This window comes from Rhinolophus hipposideros (assembly GCF_964194185.1).
Source record: "Rhinolophus hipposideros genome assembly, chromosome: 17".
NCBI classification, from domain to species: Eukaryota; Metazoa; Chordata; class Mammalia; order Chiroptera; family Rhinolophidae; genus Rhinolophus; species Rhinolophus hipposideros.
The window spans coordinates 39319943-39341794 of record NC_138063.1 but is presented as its reverse complement, the minus strand read 5'-3'; the positions used below and the strand labels follow the sequence as shown (position 1 = coordinate 39341794).

General features: G+C 37.6%; 1 protein-coding gene across 10 annotated transcripts in view; it reads right to left on the bottom strand.

Moving 5' to 3' along the window:
- Positions 1-21852, bottom strand: part of ZNF521 (zinc finger protein 521) — a 284989-nt gene that overhangs the window by 23734 nt on the left and 239403 nt on the right. For 5 of the 10 annotated variants that reach the window (XM_081078852.1, XM_081078853.1, XM_081078845.1 and 2 more), the window contains 3 exons: positions 14065-14130; positions 6143-6274; positions 3619-3734 (listed from right to left, as the gene is read on the bottom strand). In XM_081078852.1, the coding sequence (XP_080934978.1) occupies positions 3619-3734; positions 6143-6274; positions 14065-14130 (314 nt within the window). The remainder of the gene's footprint in view (positions 1-3618; positions 3735-6142; positions 6275-14064; positions 14131-21852) is intronic. The other 5 variants (XM_081078854.1, XM_081078846.1, XM_081078848.1 and 2 more) reach the window with 1 other exon arrangement.

The following is a 21852-nucleotide window of genomic DNA, read 5'->3' as shown; positions in this document are numbered from 1 at the left end:
TTCTGGGGGTCAACTAGGTCCTTTCAGGGGGTCTGTTTGGTTAATACTATTTTCATAATAACATTAAGATGTTATTTGCCTTTTATACTCTCATTATTTCATCAGTGTACAGTAGAGTTTTCTAGATGCAACTTGGCATGTGATATCATCTCTCTGACAGTAGAATTACATGCTTGTGTATTCTTGGGTTTAAAACACTACTCAATTTTGATTTCTAATATGGAAAGTATCAATAGATAATGACCCACATAACTAAAAGCCTTTTGTTCCTCAATCATTTTTAAGTGTAAAGGCATCCTGAGATCAAAGAGTTTGAGAACCACTGGTCTATATTAATTGTAGAAAAGAGTGAATACTTTATGTACCATGAAACCCTAAAATACACCATAAAAGAAACCTGGAGTCTTGAAGGATGTATTTAATTGCTTAGTTTTGTGGCCCTACAATGGACCACAAGCCACCACTGTCTTGGTGTTGGGTTCTTTTAATGAAAGACATTGAAGTTTTACCATCAGGTTAGTTGCATTAGAATCTACTAACATAGTAGTCCCCCCTTACCCATGGTTTTGCTTTCCACAGTTTACATACTAATTAGCAGTACTACTAGGTGTATTGTTCATATCCTCTACAGAGTCTTAAGAATATATTTTCACGCTCAACTGCAGTCTGAAAATATTAAATGAAAAATTCCAGAAATATACGATTCATATTTTAAATTTTGTGCCATTGTGAGTAGCATGATCAAATATCTAGCCATCCCACTTTGCCCTGCTCAGGACGTGAAACGTCCCTTTGCCCAGTATATCCAAGCTGTGTTGCTCCCTGCCCTTTAGTCACTTAGTCTTCTTGCTTATGAGAGAGAGACCACATAATTGTTATTACAGTATATTGTTATAACTGTCTTATTTTATCATTATTGTTGTTAATCTCTTACTATGCCTAATTTATAAATTAAACTTTGTCATAAGTATGTATACGAGGTGTGATCCAACAATACAGTGAATCTTTACATAAAAATATTTATAACAGTAAAATAAACATTGCCATTAATCGCCCTCAAAATACTCCCCCTCACTTCAAACACACTTATCCCGTCATTCTTGCCACTCTCTGAAGCAGTTCGGGAAGTCCTCTTTCGTGAGTGTCTTCACTTGCGCTGGCATGGCTGCCTCCATGTCCTGAATTGATTCAAAACGTTTACCTTTCATGGTCATTTTGACTTTGGGGAAGAGCCAGAAGTTGCATAGTACCAACTCCAGTGAATAAGGTGGATGAGGACACACCGTAATGTGTTTATTTTACAGAAATTGCCATACCAGAAGCAATGACTGTGACAGGGAGCCTTTCCATTATGATCAAAATATATGGTGAATGCTGCTGATGAGTGCCATTCAACAGAAAGGCAGGGATCTTCAGTAACAGTGTGTGACAAGTTTCAACTTGCTTGGTGCAGTCAGTTGGGTGTGGGCTACGATTGAGAGGTGTATTTTAAAGTGTGCTGTAAATCATCCTCCATCATGATAACGCTCTGTGTCACACATCGCTTCTGGTACAGCAATTTCTGTCCAATAAAAACATTATGTATGGTGTGTCCTCATCTACCTTATTTATCCACGACTTCTGGCTCTTGCCCTAAGTTAAAATGATTCAGGACATTGAGGCAGCCACAACAGCACAACTAAAGACACTCAGGAAAGAGGACTTCCAGAACTGTAAAGTGGCAAGAACGATGGGATCAGTGTGTTCAAAGCAAGGATGAGTACTTTGAGGGGGATTAATGGTAATGTGTCTTTTACTGTAATAATTTGTTTATCTAAACGATCCCTGTATTTTTTTAATCATACCTCATATGTAAGAAAAAACATAGTGTATATAGAGTTCAGTGCTATCTTCAGTTTCAGGCCAAAATCCACTGGGTTTTGGAATGTTTCCCCCTTGGGCAAGGGGAGATTTCTCTAAGTATAAAAGTGGAATTTTATTGCAAACTTTTTTTCAAGAACATTTGATAGAAGTCAGTCTCTACAGAATGTCCACAACTTTGATTGTAAGCTATTACTAATTCTGCTTCACAGTTTACATACTAATTAGCAGTACTACTAGGTATATTGTTCATATCCTCTACAGAGTCATAAGAATATATTTTCAAACAGAAATTTAAGTTACTTCAGTAAGACATAAATTAAACAATAGTCTAACTTGGGCTATCTTCTGTATTCAATTCACAAACAGATGTGACAGAGTAGAATTCTATTTAGACGTGATTAAAAATAAGATAGTGATTTTAATTTTGGTCCACTGACACATGATGTCAATTAAATGGGCTCACCCATTCTTTCATATATTTTTTTCATTTTACCTCGATTTACTAGTTGTTCACTTACAGAACCATAACTGAGAAGATAAACTCTAAATTCCTTATTTTGACACATAATTAACATAAATCTGCCTTCTCCAGAGCTCAAGGAGGCCCAATGCTCCCCCAGGATCCACAGTATGGGGCATGGAGTTAAGGAGTAGGTGGGGTTCTGAATCCCTGCTTCAACCAGAGCAGCTGCTCTTCAGGTTGTTTAAGGGAGTCAACGCAAAAAATCTATTATACTCCCACCCCATTTTAGGTTGAATAAATTTATTTTAATAATACTGTTCATAATAAAATAATTTTGAGTTCAAATCCATTCTCCTCCAGGGACACCAAGTAGGCTAAACAAGAACATGTTACTTATATATAAAATTTCATCAGAAAAATGAGGATAAGTATTATGCCCATTTTTCAGATGAAGTAGCAGAAAAAAACAAACAAACAAAAAAACAAGAGTTACTTTCCCTTTACTATAAGTGACATTTCTGGGATAGAATCCAGGTCTCTTACTCATATTTTAAACTGTCAGTCTATTGCTAAGAATAATAAAACCAACCAAACATTTATATCATATTTTATAGTTTATACCTTATAACCAGACCTATTATTTCATGTTTAACAACACATCCGTGTTACATTTAATTTATCTATCATTTCTTCATATCTGAGGTTCAGAAACCTCAGATAATGTGCCAGGTCACATCTAACAATTGGGACACTCTAGACTAAAACTCAATTATCTTTGGGTGTTAACATTTTAACTAGAAGGCTGTTACTAAGTAATAATTATTATATTTGATTAAGTGAAAGAAGCTTACACTGGACAAGATTCCAGCTTCTTTTTTCTTTCCCCTCCTCCCTTCCAATTTTAAGCCCCTCAGGACAACAATAACCTGGATATCCATCCAACCTGGAGCCCAGAGGGAACAGAACATGAATAAAACAGGGTTTGGGAGAATAAGCTGTGACAAGTGAGGTGAATGATCCCACAGTCCAATAAACCTGACCCTTAAGTCTATCACGCTGGGTCAGAAGGTCCAATTATAGGTCTGTTCTAGTTCTTTTTATGATTGACAGCAGCTAGAGGCAAAATTACTTTGGTGTCTGTTAATCCAGCCTCTAATTTTCCCTTTGCCCCAGTACACACAAAGCATCATGGTGGCCCAGGGTGAGTGATACTGTGAATCCAGATTTAAAATGCCCTTGTTTCCTATAAGAGCAACTGAGTTCAATCCCAGTCCTCCTCATGGGGACATTACCTGCAGCTCTGTTTGGAAGAAAAACTTCTGCGGACATTGTGTGCAGTCATAGATCTTGTCTTCTTGTCCATGGGCAGAGAAAATATGCTGCTGCAACTTGTTTGCTTGAACAAATACTGAAATGATAAAAGAATGGTGAGCTTTGGGTTCTTTTCTTTCTAAAACGCCCTCAGTTCAGGACTCCCCATGAACAGATCCAGAGTTAGCAGATTGAATGGCCCGTCTTCTGGGTGTGACCACTGCTAGGCACCTGGAGAGAGCTGAGTCACCTTTGCTCACTGGGTCTCTGGCTTTTGTTAAGATGCACTCTACCCAGCACCTAATTCAACCCAAACAGCTCCAAAGTAAAGGTTTATGGAGGCCCAGCTCCCTATAAATCTTTTAAAAATAAACCCGAAAATTGTCAAATGCACAGCACTGTCTGAACAGAAATGACTCTTATTTCTCAGCAACCCACAGGTTAAGAAATCATAGATGCCAAAACCCTGTTTATTGTATTTGCCCAAAGTTATAGCTAGCAAACAGTTCTCTATTTAAATGTGTTAATGCTAAAAATTATATCCCACAGCTACTCTGGGGCATTGTCTATAAATGTGAAACAGAACCCCAGGTAAATTCTCTTTGGATACTTTAAGATCAACTCAGCCTACACACTGAATGCAAGGGTTTCAATAATATAAACATGTTCAATTTTAATGACTACAAAACAAGGCCCTAAGACTGTGTAACAGTTTACCTAGGAGACATACTATTAATAATTAAATTGTATATGCCAGAGGCAGTGTTTGGGTTGGCAGAACTGACTTCTGATGGATGCCTGGTGCACTGTGACCTAAAAAAGTTTGCATCTACAATATTAATCTGTATAGGCAGGGAGAGGATTTATTAAAGATGTTGGCATTTGACTTTGACTCTACTCTAATCATTAAAATTATTCTAATTGCCAGCCAACCTAAAATATTAGAATATTGTTCGCATGAGTCATACATTTTAATCACATTTCTCATTACCTTAAAAAACTGCTCAGATTTCCTCTCCCACCTAACATGCTTTATATTGGAAGGTTTTGTTTTTTTTTTAAATTGTTATTTATAAAATTACTTCAAGATACTCTAAAACAATTCAGGTCTGTGAGCACAGAAAATGCAGACTGTTCATGATTAATGCATTTTTGTCTCTTACCTACATCAACAAAAAGAAATGAGGTCTTTAGACAGATTTGCAACTAACGTCCATATACATTTAACACATTTTATGAGGTTTCTGGCCACAACATGAAAGAACTATTTTATTAGGGGTCTTAATCATGAGGAGATCTAGGTCCCAGTCCTCCTTACGAAGACTTGTTATGAGCTTTTATAAAGAACCCAGACTCTTGACTCTTATTTTAAGATAAATACACGTGATGGGGAAAAACCGGACACTACAGATTTTTAAATACAAATTTGGAAGAATAAAAAAATAGTTCCAAAAGAAGGAATGGCTGCTGGGATTACTGACTGAATCAGCCTTGCAGGCACATACTGAAGGCAGAGCCATGAGCACACGCAGGTACTTCTTGTGCTAACTGTGCAATGAACATGGCCTCTCTCTTTCTTTAATTTTATTACAGGTTGGAAATCCACAAGCTGAACATGGTGAAGGTCAATAATCAGAGCTTGGAATTGTGCTGTGGAAACAAAGAAGTCAATTTTGAGAGACTATATTTTGGTTTTGTTTTGATTTTTCTGACAAACATGAAGGAAACACATAGCCTTGAGGGACTTAACCACTGAGTCCAAGACACATGCAAAATGATCACAAAGGTTTTCCAAAATAACTTTGTCATTGTTGGGGAAGTACCAGAAATGTGTGTGATCATATTTCAACTCTTATGGGCTTGAATTATAGTTTCTGATTTACATTGTTCTTTTTTTTTTTTTTTTTTTTTTTTGCTGCTGAAAAATGTACTGCTATAACATCTAATAAAAGTTTCTTTTTAAATGTGTAAATTTGTATCAAATTCTACTTTAAAAATTCCAACTCTATAGGAAACAAATGCCTCATCTAAGAATTTTGGGAGGATTTTAATAGTATCTTTTTATTTCTTATGGAGAATGTTATAAAATTTTTCGTATTTAAATAACAGACATGTGCTGACAACATGGCTGCACTTTTAGTCAAATATCTTGTGATTAAAAAAGCAGCTTTGTGCAGGCAGTCTTTGCCTTGGTAACCTTTTACTGTCAAGAGGAGAAAAGTGAACAAAACATGGATGTCATTTTCCAAATGGAAAAGTGCAAACTTTTGAGTGAACTTGAAATGCCATTTGTACAGCCTGATGGTTAACCTTCCTGTCCATTTGAGCCTTTAAGTAGGCTGCAATCAATAATGCTAATAAGCAGAAATCAAACATCTTCTCCCCAAATTGAACTGAAGTCATATCTGTAAAAGGCCATAGCAGTGGGAAGTATGCTTTGGTAGGAAAGACATGATGGATGTGGCCCTGAAACTCTCCAGAGTTTTCCTAAAGTAATCTTCCTACCTGTAAAGCAGACGGGACACTTGAAGGTGCCTCCCATCCCTTCGAAGCTGTGCTCTATCAGGTGGCACTGGAGTTTAGCAGGGGAGTCAAAGGTCTGACTGCAGAGTTTGCATTCGTGGTTCAGTCCTTCATCTGTTAAGGAAAACGCATGAACAGAAAAGTTGACAGCCATCTATCTTTCATGGACTAGCGAGTTAACTATTAATATAATTGCATACATAAACCATTTGCATCACCAAATATGTACTAGTATATATTGTGTCTGGTTATTTCGTATTATTAACAAATTTATATCAAGTTAAAACATGTCTGGAATTTAAAATCCAAAGATAATCAGAAGGCAGACTTTATCTTCGGGTAATGCATTCTATTAAGCATTTAAAGTCTAATTGGCATATCAATAATGAGGCATCTCCTTTTCTCTAGTTATCATAATTTTATGGGCTGTGTATTTCCAAAGTCCTAAAATAAAGGACCCATAGGAAAACGGGCAGCTTCTTCCTCAGGCCTCTCCTCTGGTTTATCTAGAAGGTTCTAGAAGGTTCTATTTCTAACTGTAAAGTTCTTATGGGTATTCCCATTAGTAAGAATTTCTTTTTCTACTTCCAAGATTTTCTAGCAATTTTTAAATATTATTACTACTTATAGTATCTCACAAATGCTCTTTACTCTTCTTGGTACTCCCAGTCCCCTGTCTCTTCTCAGTTCATTGCTCCCTTTACTTTGTTAGATAATTTTAGTTTTACCCCCAATCTATGTTCTGCCTGTCTTTCTCCAAAGGCACTTTTACGAGCTCCAGGCTCACTTTTGACCAATCCTAGATTATTCTTTGATGTCTTAGGAACAAGATGGTAGAAAAACATTTTGACGTAACAATTGCTATATAAAGTGAAGCATTTGTGTTATAGATAGAAACCATTATTTTTATGTTGCTTTTCTACTCATTAAAACTGTTTACGAAATTTAAAACTTATGGATTATCCTAATTCATTTCAATTTTCAATCATAAGAAGTGAAAACCAGTAGCACTGGAACAACCTAATACTTCTTTAGTGCTTACTGTGTTTCACATACTGTTGTTCTAAGTGCTTACAGGTATGAATTCATTTAATTAAACAACAAACCTGTGAGGAATACTACTATTATTCCCACTTTACAGATGAGAAAAACGAGGCCCAGAGAGTTTGAGTGACTTTGCTCTGAGTCACAGGCAATAACGGGTAGAGGCAGAACTTAAGCCCAGGCAGTCTGGATTCAAACCCAGGTAGCCTGGCTCAGGGTCCGTGGCCTTACCAGATATGCTAAAGCATACACGAGCTACTCCCGAGACTACTTATTAGTAAAAGTAAAGGGTAAGAGGCTGCAATTTAACCTGGCTTGTTATCAAGTTATACTTTTATCTTCTCTTATTTGCAATGATTAAAAACGCTATTAAAGAACATCTGTGTTGGATATTCCAGATCCAGGGAATGAAAGACATTCACACTGTGGGGGTAACAAGTCTATACTTCAAAGTTATTTCCTTTCATTCAAGACAACATGCGTGTGTTAAGTCCTTCACCAGTTGATATTACTGGCAACACAAAAGCCCAATTACAAAGTGAATTATTATTAGCTAACTAGGAGTAAAATCACTCTATTTGTATTCCTAATCTTTCTTCTCACACAAGTATGAGTCTTTAGAAGCGGAGGATTGGAATTTGTAAAAAGAGAAGCAAAGCACTAATTAAGCCACCCAATACTGTCTACATTTCACAAGAGATAAAAACCTACTCTGTATTTGGGTGGCAAAGTAAATTCCTTGATTATAATTATGTAAGGAGTTTAATTGTGCATACTGACATGACAAGGGGTTATACAAAAAGCTTTAGGGATTATATAAGATCAAGGGTTTTTCATCTGTTCTTTTTTTTTCATCTTAAAGTTACCAAAATTTTTCCAAATTTTAGATATTAAGAAATATAAGAAACACTATTTATTGTAGAAAATTGGGCCAGTAAGTCAATCACCAGAAAGACTTGCCACATGTAAAGGTTTTCTATTTCTTCAATGTTGTATGCCTTTATTTTGATAGTAAGAAGGTAATTAAGAGTTCTAATTTCATCTTTAAATCTTTAAATTATGTGTTTTGCACAAAAACCTGGATGTGGCCTAAGGGTGTGAGCAGGTATACACATTTGCTCCAGAATTCTTAAACTTGCAATATTTGTGAAGTAACACATACATGCCTGTTGGATTTTCTTGGAGATAATGATTGACTGTTACACGAACATAAAGTGAATTATGTAAGTTAGGATGCCCTTCAATGTGATGTTATCTGTCTTGATTATGAGCGTTTTGTTTGGAAAAATAATGGAAGGGAAAATAAAAAAAGAGATATATGTATGAGTACAATGAAAATGTCCTTGTTGAATTTTATTTATTTCCTATGCAAAGAACAGAGAAGTTCCATCACAAAATGTGAAATAATCCAGACTTAGTCAAGAGAATTCACAAAAAGGTGACACAGAATCATAAAGTATTTATGCATTATTAGCGCAGACTTAGTTTTCATGAATTCCACACTTTATTTTTGAAGGCACTACGTGACAGCACTAAGGATAATAATGATCACATGTAGCCTTTACAGAACTCTTTACAGTTTAAAATACTGAAAACATGTAGGAAGTTCTACCTGCCTTTTATTTCTACGTAACATAGTGAGGTCTTTCCCAACAAATAACTTGGTAACTATTTGAGTAGGATAAAAGAAAATATCTGAATTGTTAACACAGCAAATGATACATAAGCAAAAGCCACACACTTCTCTTGCCTTTTTTAGCTTCTGTAGTCATGCTCACCCTTGCCTGTTAGCACAGGGTCAAATGCCTAACGAACGAGAGAAGAGAGAGAGAGAGAGAGAGAGAGATGGGAGACCCAAAACATTTTTCCCACTAGTCAACAGAATTCATGCTACTTTTTTATTTAATGGAAAAAGTGGGGATAGACAGTAATGGCAAACTAATCAAACTTATTTATAATAAGAATTTCAAAAGTTTATCTTTAGTCAGAGTCTCTGTTCAATTCAACTCTCATGCGTTCTAGTATTTACATCGTGTGGCTAACAGCAGTGTCTTAATTTTCAAAGAATTCCTAACATTTTAGTATTGTAGGATCTGGCTGAGTTAAGTAAGACCTGTTTCCTTTCAAAACTGAGCTACTCTCCTTTCTTTCTTCCTATCTGGTATGAAGTAGCAAAGAACAGTAAGGAATAACTGTGGTTTTAATTTAAAGTTGCTGCTCCTGAGGCGGTGCTTATCAACACCTCTGACTTCAGGTGAACTTGAGTCGTAGACGCAGGATTTTGCCCACGAAGCCACAACTTGCACCTTGCCTTTTTTTCTTCTTCTTGCTTCCTAAAGGTGCCAAAAGCTTTCAAAATTCAATCAAAGGAACCATTTCTGCTCTCCGGAAAGGTAGCAGCTGACAGTAATTGGATAATACAGGCTTACTCATTTATTAAAAAGAGATTCTGAGTCAATTGATTTAATAACCATTACACTATTCCATTAAGGCTATAATAGGCTAGTCCAGCCCTATTTTTTTTTTTTTTTACTAAGAGTTACTGATGGGATCTACATATGAAACTTCTAGATTTTTCTGCCTCTTTTTGCTCATCTATATTCTCCAGATTTTCTACAATGAGCATGATTTGCCTTTGTGGGCAATTTTGGAAACTAAAGAATAAAAAACACTACCTTTTCTATATACACCTTATTAATAAAGATTGATTACAACACTGAAATTCTGATAGCCAAAAAGCTAGACAGGAAATGAGTAATATAATGGAGTATACAGAAAAACTCCAGTAATGAACTTCAGACTGAAAAGTATTCTAACCAAATATATGCGGAAGCAGAAATTAGCACAAGGAAAGGGAGAAACATCAGAGTGCAAATTAGTCAACTTAATGAGGAGAATATGGAGCTTTTAGTATAAATCTGTATCTTTCCAGAACAAACAGAAAACCCCTCTCTGCTGTATACTGGGATGGGGGTAGGGTAGCATGTATGGGGCCAGAACTAGGGTCCAACGTCAGGAAAGGCAAGAGTGAAGCTCTCACCACTGAGAACATGTTGGAGGCCAGCAAACTTCTGGTCCTGGTCAACCATTTTAAAGCATGCCCAAAGATCGTTTGGGTACAATTGAGAAGTAATTTCACATGTATATAAATTTCAGCTAAAATAATTATTTCCATTTGTTAATCTTCATTTAAGTGTGAACATAAATGTAAACAGGAATTCAGTCTACATAGAAGAGACTGACGTTAATGGAAATATTTACTCCAATATTAAATGTTTCAAATGAATGAGTCTGAACACATAATTGCAATAAACCTCCTTGCCTTAGTAGTGAATATGAACCACTTACAAAACTGTTCTATAAGAACAAAATCTGTCTAAGGCCGGTTCAAAAGGAAATGATAATTTCTATCTCTCCAATTTACAAAACCTGGACCAACGCAAGTGTTAATCAGCCAATTTGCAACAGAAAAATAAGAGTTACCATTTGGATGCTGAAGTACAACTCAAGTTATAAGCTCCAACATAGCAATTGGTACGCTATCACAAGACAGACATTTCAATATAAGCTTTAAACAAGAGAAAACCTTTAAGCAGCCTCCAGACTACGTGTCCCATGTTTCTACTCCCTTTCCTTCAATAAAAACAAAACTCTAAAGCAGCCACAAGCAAATGTTCAGTGGTTGACTTACATGCCGCTGTTATCCCAAGAATCACTGGGGACCCCCTTATATCGTCTAATCAACACTGCAGCCATTACTGAGGACCGATTGGTAATGGTTTATAAGTAGCATTCCTTTGCTCATTTACCCTCGAGACTGGCCAAAGGGTCCTCCAGCACCTTCCACTGCATAAATCTATAGGCTAAAGTCCAAAGGTACAAACCGCTCCTGGTGCATTATGTGGATGGGGCCATGCTTAAAAGCTCTGATCTGAGTGGGAGTAAACTCTGCCCTCAGAATTCAAACAGAGGCATCAAATGCCCTGCAGATATAATTTTTTCAGTTTGAATGCGTGTACCACTATATACTTATATATATTTTTAAATCCAAGAAAACTATGCCCTAAACCAATTCCCAACCCCCAACCCTTTCCTTTGCTTCTCCTCTTCCCTGAGTTAATTTCCAAGCACACATTTATAAGCTTGGGGTCTGAGGAGTAACAAAGAAAAGCCATACATGACAAAACTCACCCCTTGGCTACGTTGGCTCACCCTGGAAACCAGAAGGAGAAAAATAGGCAGCCTGTACTGTAATTTGCCATGCACACAGCCCTCACATCTTTCTAGGTCCATAGAGCTCAGGCCACTATAATTTGTTGTATTATGTACCGCACATATTTCACAACTGCAACATAAACACACTGAGGTGCTAATCTGAAAACGGAGACTGTTCCTTAGGCCTCAAAGTCTGCCAGTAGATTAGTCATTAGGCCCCTAAAGTAAGGCAGAATTTGAGAGCACTGAATATTGGGAGCCTTTTCCTTACACTAGTTAAAAAAGTTCTGCCCTCGTCTTTTGAACACGTCAACATGAAAATGAATGTTGCTTGAGGGCTGACACTAGCACCTTCTTGGATTTTTCTCACTGGCAACATGGGAATATCTGTCACTGCCAGGATTTCTATGCCACACAAGAGAAGGATATGAGATCCAAGCATCGAGACTCACAATAAGAGAGAAAGGGCAGTGGGGATACTAAGAGGAAATAAACAGCGGGTACCCTGACTTGGACCATTCATGCACCAAGTGACTAACCCTTAGGTAGCTCAAGAAAAGCAAAATGACATACATTCTGTGTGTCTCAGCCAGACTCTAATTTCAAGGAGATCTGTAAGGTGCAAGTCTGCATTTAACTATCTGTTTTGGGCCAGTGGTCTGAAGGCTACAACGTGTTTTGGACTTTATAAGCAAAGCCACTGATACTGACACTGTTATTTCCTGTCTTGAACTTCTCATTATCAGCAAGGCTGGAGCAGGAAATGATTCAACTGGGGTAGGCTGCACTGTACCCAGCAGATTTTAAAGAGCCCAGGGGCTGCCTAGAGCCCCATAAACATCAGCAGCTTGGAAACTAGCAGGAGGTCCAGGTGGGTCGGGATGGGAGAGTCAGGCAGTGGGATTTCAGATGCTCTGAGATGCAATATCATCCAATTCCTTGGCTATTATTATCGGTTGTGAGTAGTAGTTATTAAAATATTCTCATGTAGGAGAAAACACTGCAATGCTGTTGAAACAATAAACACTAAAACAAACAACCCGCTGCAAAGGTGCTTCCTTCCACGTGTGGGGACTCAGAAGCGATGTTTTGGCACAAGTTTGGAATTAGGGAGAAGCACGTAGAACAAAGATACCTCTCAAACCTGGCCAGTATGTCTGCAGCTCCAGGTCTTCCTTTTCTTCTGCACTTTCCTAATCTAAACACGGACCCCATAGTTGAAGTCTCAGGAAAACATACAGTGCGCCAGCAAATAGCTTTAAGGTAAAAATTGGGGCTTCGAATGTTTTTTATTTTATTTTTTTTAATCAAATATCAGTTTTTGGTAAGGCACTAATAAAATCACTTTTTGACCTCCCCTCCCCTACCCCCCAAGATAAAAACCATTCTTAACTAAAGAAAGGAGAAAGTAATACCCATGTTTCTTAGTAAAAATATTGTTAGTCCTGAAAAGGCAATGGTGAGTATAGGTGTGGGAGTGAGGATTGAGACCAACTGAGTCTGAAATCCATCCTCTAGGTCTGTTTGGAAATTAGGATTGCTTTAAAAAAAAATAGCTTATTCTATAAAGCTTTGATTTCAGTCTATGTCACTGTCTTCCAGTGAAAGGGACCCAGTTTACTAGAACAATTTTCTCCTTTATTTATGCTCATTTAAATACGTGAAACTAACCCTTTCTCTTTTACAAAGTTTTTCACCTGCTAATCTTTAGTTCTGCTCTGTTCGCTGCCTTGACAGAAAGCTTGTGAGCACACAAAGACAGGATAAAAAAATCCCCTTCAACTTCCCATAATAATCAGACATACAGTATGATTGGACAAAGCAGGTTTCCAATTCAGTAATGCACTTCAGCTCCTGCTTTGCCTGTTAGAGAGTAGAGGGTGGCTGCCCAGACATCTTAATACCAAGAAAGTGCCAAGCACTCAGTTTGAGTTATTTATCAATTTGTGCAAAAAGGCAGGTTTCAGGAGGGCAAGGGCATTTGTTTCGTGCATTGATGTACGCCAAGTACCCAGAACAGTATGTGGCTCATCGCTGCGACTCAATACATATTTATTGAATTTATGGGAAATATATACTTAGCTAGTTCTATGTCTAACTTCATCAGAACAAAATGGTGAGACTAATACCAAAATATTATTAACTACTTATTAATTGAGTTTCAGAAGTTTGCTCCATTCTTTGGTGCATTAATCCCTGTGCATACGACAAATTTGGACTAGCAAATTTTACCTTGTACTGCTTGCCTTCATTGTTTCCTAAAATAAGATTAAAATTCTCTGGAAAAGAAAGCATTAACAGCAAAGTAGCAGTCTTACTTGCCAGCTTTGCTCTGGCAAGAAACTTATGAGTCGAAACTTATCCCTTATTTCAAGAGGAAAAATATTATTACGTATTTTATACCTGAAATACAACAAAGAACCACATAAAAGAAGGGATAACTGTCTTTTAATTGTCCCAACTCATAGAGAAGTATCTATACCGTATATCCATGACCCATAGTTCATGTTTTAAACAATTTTTATTAATAGTTATGTGTTCTTATATTACAAAGTCCCATCCTTTGAACTAATTGGTTAAATCAGATGTATGCAATTATTTCACTCTTTGTTTAAAATTTCTCTTGTTTGATATTAAATACCTACTATTAATGCCCTCACATCTGGGACTTCTGGCACTGGTGGCAGTACAGGTATATTTACCTTCGAGTACTGTACAAAAAAAAAACACAAATTGGTCAAATTGAAAGAGGATAGTTCATACAGCATAAACTAAATGTAATCTGCTTTAAAGTTAAATCTATCCAGGAAAATCTTTGAGACCGGAGATGGTGAGATAGTCAACATTAATTTCACATGGCAGCGGCCTGCAACGTCAGCCGGCACCTGACACAGCTCTCATCAGGTATGTTCTCATATTACTGTTTATGGCAAGGGTCAGGGCCCTTCCTGCCTTCCTCGCCTTCCTCGCCTTCCTCCCTTCCTTCCTTCCTTCCTTCCTCTTCGTAGCATAAAACCACTAGTTATGTGAAGGATAAAGTCTCCAAATACTGAAAAGCTGTTTATCCTTGCTAGAGAGCATAGCTTGCTACTGCTGATGATATTAAAACAGAATGAACACCCTCCCCCTCAAAAAAAAGAAAACCCAAATCAAACAAAAGAAATGGAATGAGGTTCAGCAGCTTCTGTACATGTACATGTTATGGATCTCAAGAACCATAGGGTTCGAAGTGCCCACAGGCTAAGACAAGAAACTAGTTGGGCATTTCCAAAGCTCATCATCTTTCTAAGAAACGTATAATATTGATGACTATTGCAAAGATGACATAGTGGTGTTAGAATCAGTGTTCACCATGAAGCACAAATCACATCCTCAACGGGGCATGAGGGGCTAAAGGGGGCCCAAATCTCTCTGATGTCTAAGGGATGTTATCCCGCTCTTTTCACTTTGTGGCAATACTATGAAAATCACCAGCAGCAATGCAAAAATCTCAATACTGCACGTTATTTGCAAATGACTCACATTTTATTGTTCTGTTGGTGTGACCTTAGAAACTTGGCCTTGAAGAATAAAAAAAAGGTAATGGCGCAATAAATGCAATAAGATTTCTAAAAACAGTTTACTGGAAATGTGCTGTGAAACTTGAATTCTTCTAATCAAACGATGCCACCCCTTAGAGAAATTTTCCTGTGCATTATTAAAGTGATATACTGCAGTACTAGTTAGAGCTCCATAACCTTTAAATTGCCTGATTGTAATTAAGGCCACTAGTTTTATTTAGGAAGGTTCAAGGAGGCTCAATTTAAGTTGGCTTAACTAGTGTGAATTTAATGTCATGCTGCCAGAAGGCAGAAGAGTGCTCTGGCCTGGCTGTTGTGTGGCATGTGCAGCTGTGGGGTCATGAATAGTAAATTAAGCCCAGATTTAAAGAAACTACAGATATCGGGAAGTAGCTGGGGATGTGCAAGTACACATCCCCATGTTTGCATATGTGCTTCATGCATGCATTCATTCATTCATTCATTCATTCAGATACTGTCAGTCTCCTAGTTTGGGAATCTAAATACATCTAATTATTTATAGTGTAGGTCAAAGGGGTTCACAGTTACTCTTAAGGTCATAATGATCACTTTCATTGAAAGGCACGGCTTAAAGCTATATCCGATCAGCATGTTTTAAAATGAAATGTGCATATAACAAAGTTATAAAGGCAGAAATGTTATTCACATGATAAAAAAAAAAAAATTCCTCTAACAAGGAAAAGTTAGAGTGAGGACTATGAGGAGAAAGTAAAGGGTACTATTTGAACATGACCCTAAATGGAGTGCTGAGAACAATACATAAACTTCATTGGAAGGGCAGCAAATCAAGGACTGAACACAAAAGATAAGAGAAAATGAAGGTACTCAACGCATAGACTAGAAGAAGCAAAGGGTAGGAGCAGAAAGGAAATACTTAAGGAGTTGACCCATGTTCAAAATTTTGCTGGATGTGAGCTCCAAAGCATTCATCTCTAGATAGAATGCTGGCAATTTTCTGTAGCTCAAATGGCAATAATGATAAATGAATTTCTTTACAGCCAAGTGGCTCAAGCAGCCAACTACGTTACCACTATATAATTAATAACAATAAGCAATTAAAGAGAACAGCAGGTTACAACTTTAAGGTGTCAAGGTATATTAGCAAAGGGAAAAAACCTGCAACACCACACTTAAAAGAAAAATAAATGAATAGTGTGTGAATGTATTAGAGTTTCTCCTTTCAGACTATGGCTTGGATAAAGCTTTTATGCTTTAGGAAAAATAGAGGATGACATAAAACTACTCTAAGGTGATTAACATCCCTCCAAAAACAAATAACTCTCCCAGTGCTGAGAGAAATCTGAAAAGTGATATGGGAAACACGATTGTGAAGGCACAGGAGGGTTGGCTGACCACGATTTGGCATTATCCTTTTACGCAGAAAGATTCTAATAAATACCTCACAAAACTGTATTTGTTGGCCCAAGTATTTCCAAAGATCCCAGAATATTGTGCTTTTTCATGTAAAATGGAGGAGAAGCAATAAACTAGGAATGTGTAGGGAAAAAAGAAAGGGTAAATGTTACGTATTTGGGATATTAGATAAAGGTTAGAAGGGGCTTTGGGGACAATCTAATTGATTCTGGGTTCATTTAACAGATGAAGAAATAGAAGACTAGAGCAATTAACTGACATGGCCGTGATGGCAAAGCGTCTTGGTCATGGCTAGTACTAGAACTCAGGGTTCTTGAACCCAATAGTACAGTGTCCCAGCAAATCCTCACTTAAAAAAATGAAAGTTTCTTTCCTCTTAAGTTCAAAAATTTAAGCTGTCAACTAGGCAAAGCAAAAGTTACTGTCTTTCTAGGTCTCTTATTGATGTGCAAGGAGTTATTTATATTTCTGTGGCACCTGGTCACTCCTTTGCTCCCTGACAAGACAAAGCCTGAATTCATTCCAATCTACTAGATCTCCTATTTCCTAAGCAACGACTATTAAAGTCCGTCTTGCCCTTGTGAAAGCACTCCTCTCCCTTCAGGAAAGTGGAGCCTGTGCTAATATGCAGCTCTTGTTGGTAATGGAAAGTGAAATTCCCCATATCTCCAGATCTGCAGAGGAGCTAGGAACATGATTCTCGGTAGAGCACTTTGGTCTGAGCTGTCAATCTGAAAGACACATTCATGATTATACAACTTCTGACACAGAAGGCACCCATGGCTGAATGCTGATGCTTTCTCTCAATGGCAATAACCCAGTGATTTGGTTAAACTGTCACCTGAAACCCTGATGAGATTGGGCTTGAGTTCTCCTTTATGGAATTATAATTATTCAGAAACAAAGGCTGATTCCTTAATTCTATTCTGCCTATAACTAATTCTACTTCTTCAAGTGCCCGAATCACTCCCTCATAAGGTAGTAAATCGAGCATTTGGGAAGAAACTGGGACTGCATGCGTATTCCTAAGTGTGTGGCTTACTGAAAAGGTAACTCCATACTTATGTATGGAAAATAGGTTAGCTCAATATGTTCCTAACCTACTTTTCTCTCTTGGGCATCATTCTGGATATACCAGCACATCTAGACTCTCGATTCTGAAGCCAAGCTGTTACTGGCATACCAATGAATCATACTTACTTCTATTTCCTTCTGTCTGTTTCCTGTCAGTCAAGAGCAACATAAATGAGAGAGTTATTATCTATTGAGATGGGAAAAAAGGAGAGAAGAGGAAGAGGGAGAGGGCGGGAAGGAGGGAGGAAAGAAGGAAGGAAGGATGGTCACAAGATATGTATTATAACAAAGTTTTTTTTTCTTATTTATACTTAGCTTGGAAGTATAGCAAAGAAGTAGATATTCCTAGGTGTTTTGTTAGGTGAAAAGCCAAGCTAAAGACTACGAAGTGGGCCTAACAAGAACCATGGATTAGTTAATAAGTGTATCTGTTAAATGAAGAACGAGACATAATAATTAAGGGTAGCTCTTGCTTAGACCGCAATTCCTCATATTACCTTCTACAAAGCTATTAAATATTTCTAGGACTATAATGCGAAATTATAAAGATGCTTTGGGCACAATCAATTTTTAATCCCCTATCTTTATGACAATTTTTCTAAATCTCTATCTAGTTCATTCAAGATCCATTAAAAAATTTAAATATTGTACACAGTGTCAATATTAAAAGGCTCATAATTTCCTAACACAAAAGGAAATCTATTGAAAAAATGTCACTAAAATGTCTATCAATGGCTTTAAACATTTTATATATATTGAAAAGCTCTGCTTCGCACCTGTCTGCTATGTGATGCAAGCAGCATAGAATTCCAATGCTGTTTTAAACAATCTAAGTAGAAATCTGATACTTACAACTATAAAGTTTATATCTTTTCTGAAAGCAAATCATTTAAGCTCAATTATCAATTTCATTCTTGGTAAAGAAAAACATAAAAATCCAGGGTAAAAGGTGACCTATGTTGATATCTTGGCCTCCTATTGTTCCTTTGCTTCTGAAACGCAGTAGCAATGTTTGGTTTCTTCAAGACAGAGATTGACTGGCATGAGAGTTTTTATATTTGACAATCTGGAGAAAAGTAAATACTTTGTATAATTTTGTAGGATAGTAACTGTTGGATAAGGTAGGAGGTGAATAGTTTGATAGGAGGTAGCAATAAATTTTTCTGAATATTGGAAGAAAGACATTTCAGAAATTAAAATGAGAGTGGGTAAATACAGATTAGCATTGCATGAGTGTGCAGAAAGGAACGAAGTGCAGTACATGTGGTTAGCATATTTTCAACCAATCACATCAACTGACCATGCATCGAAAGTTATATTTAGAGGAGAATGCTCAGTAACAAAATACATTTTCTTCCCTAGAAGGGAAAAGAAGTTTCCTTTATTAAATATTGGCTCAGCTACTTCAAAGAATTAAAAATAAAATAAAATCTCAGAGAACTAGACATACTGAGACTATCGACCACCATATGCTTGTGGAAGCACAGGATTGACGAGGAAGAGCTAGATTGGCATCTTGGTCCAACTTGTTCATTCTGCGCCTTCTTATGTTATCTGACGGCACCCACAATACAAGTGGACATACCCTCAACAGGGAACAGCATGGGAAAGAAGAAAATGGCAATCAAGTGACACACAGAGGACCTACAATCCAGGCATCCCGTTTTTGAAATGAATACTAGAAATTCTGTCTTAAAGGGATAGCAGAGAAATTCCAAATCCGAGTTGTCACTATGGCCTTAACTCACCCTATTAGCTGAGGATGATTACCTCATCTGCTGCAGAAGATCATCCTTTGTGTTCAGGCCAATGTGAATTTTAAGCACAAGAAGTTGAATGAAGTGTCTACACAATTTAAACTCAGGCCCCCTGTTCATTTGAAAGCCCCACAAGAAGGAGGCTCTTATCATTGCTAAAATGATTGCGTCTTAAGATGGTGCGTCTGCCTTCCAGTATCTCGACCTGACGATGGCCAGAAATACGACACCTCGTTATATTTAGATAGCATTTTACAATTTTCAAAATGTGTGGTGTGGGTTTATGTGCATCAATTTTCGGTGAATCTGCGCAGTAGCATGGATTGGTCCAGGTAACGCAAATCTAGGAAGAACATGACTGATTTGCTCGTCACAGGAGTAGTTACTGAGCGAGCTGGACTCAAATCTAGGTCTAGGCTAGAATATGGGGAAGAAAAAAATTACATTTTAACGTGGAACCAAGTTTTTAGTTAAACCATCCATGATACTTAGTTTACTGGGTCCGTATGCTCAGGAGGATAAGAGATCACCCAGCGGCTTGGGCTGATAATGTGTATTTAGTTAAGGCAGTGAATCACACTAGGGAGAAAAATTAGAAAAATGTTCTTTCAGTATGGACCTTTCTGATTCTCTTAATGGTTTATTTTAGTACCCTTTTAAGGTTTAAGGCCAAACATATGATGTTTTTTTTTTATAGGTTATTATTTTCAAATTCATCAAGATTGAGCTCAAAACTTGGCATTCTAACATCTGACTAATTCATGAAGAAATAGCATATTTCAATTTTGCTGGTATGGGTAAGAAAACTGATATGATTCATTTTATTAACTAAATCTGTTTTTAAAAACCCAAAAGGTCATTATCTTCAAACTGTGTAGCAAGGCAGAATCATTTGTTTCCCAACAAGTGGAACCAGTTACAAGGCTGTTTTCTCTTCTTCATGTGGAGAGTTTCACATAGACTGTTAAATACAAGTTACTGAGTTGATTTGGAAAATACCAAGAAAACCATACGTTGAACAGCTCAAATGATTGGAGTTAACAAAAGCAAACAAACCCTCTCTGGCCCCCAGAAATGTAAATAAAAAGTTAGATTTCCCTGTACTACATTTGATTGCATTAATTGATGTTTTAAAAAAATCCGTTGAAAATAAAGCCCAGCAGTAGCATTTTTCTTTCCTAAATCACAATAGCAGCACATTACAAACATTACCAAAAGGTCCCCTGGTACGACTGTAAAGTTCCACTCTGGCAGTAAAATGCATCTACTGTGCGTTCTCCATTTTCATCTCTACCCTCCCAAATATGTAAGAAAGCAGGTCACAAACACAATTAAGCTTTCTTGCACATGGATTAAATATTAATTTCTGATGAATACTCAGAAATTGAATGGTCAGCCACTAAACCCTTTTTAATTTATAAACAACACAATCTTATTCTACAGTAAGGTTTGATAGCCAGCAGGCCAGTTCTGTAGTTTCTCGTTTTTCCACTGTGGTGAAAGTTGCTTCCACAGTTGGAGGAAAATTCCTGATATGTGTGGCATGCACTATGTTTGCTAATATTCAGAGTTAATTTTTCCTCTGAATTGGCAAACACAGACCTTTACCAGAGGCTTAACCGGACTTACACTGTAGTGCACAGACGCGATAGGATTTATAGAAGTCATCACAGGCAGTATCTGCAAAGCCTCTCTTCCTATGCACCATGGTGGAATGATTTTGAAAACTCAGGCTTTGCAATCAACTTAGCGGAACGTGCGATGCCCAGCCTTCCCACTCACCAACCATGTAATCTCACCGACGTTATTTAACTTTGCCTTAGCAGAACCATCTGTCCAATGGAGCGACCAAGTGCCTACATCACAGGGCTGAGAAGTGAGACTCAACTGAGGTAACCCTTGTCCAGTGTCCAGCACAATGCCTGGCCTACATACCCTAAAGAGCAGTCATTTTTGTTATTAAGGGTGAAGCAAATGTCTGCGCCATTTGTTGGAATATCTTATATCAAATATGTTTACTCTTTAGAGTTCCTTAATTGATTTTCCTCCCCTATACTTCCCTCCTCCCCTCCATAGAAGACAGAGGGAGAGAAGCAGAAGAAGCAAGAGGCTGTGGGGCAGAGAGGATCACCGGACTCAGGACACGTGTATTTAGGCACAAGAGAGAGAGGGGCAGTCAGAGTTCCACAGAAGTTGCTTTCTCCTCTCTGGTGAGTTCTGTTAGCTGTCCCAAAGCAGTTTTGGGTCTTGTAGGACTTGAGAGGTAGAACGGAGACAGTGGCTACAAGGACAGAAACACTGAGACTGCGCAGTGGAAGGCAGTGAGACTGGGAAGGTCAGCTCAGTCTTCAGGAACGGCGGGCTCGCCTCTCGGGCACTCCATCTCCCAGACATCGGCTGGGCTGTCAAGAGCAGCAGTGGTCGGGCTCCTGGACATGTGCATTCTTTGGGCAGACCCAGCAGAGACCTTCTTAACTTAACCCAGACATTTATGAAGAAATCTCAGCATATGGGAATGATAAATTTAAAACACTACTCAGAAGACGTTAATGCTATTAAATTATCCACTTTTGAAAACCTTCCTCTGAAGACAGTGCCATCACAATACGGGTCATTTTTCCCCCTTCATCCTCCTCATCCCAACTGT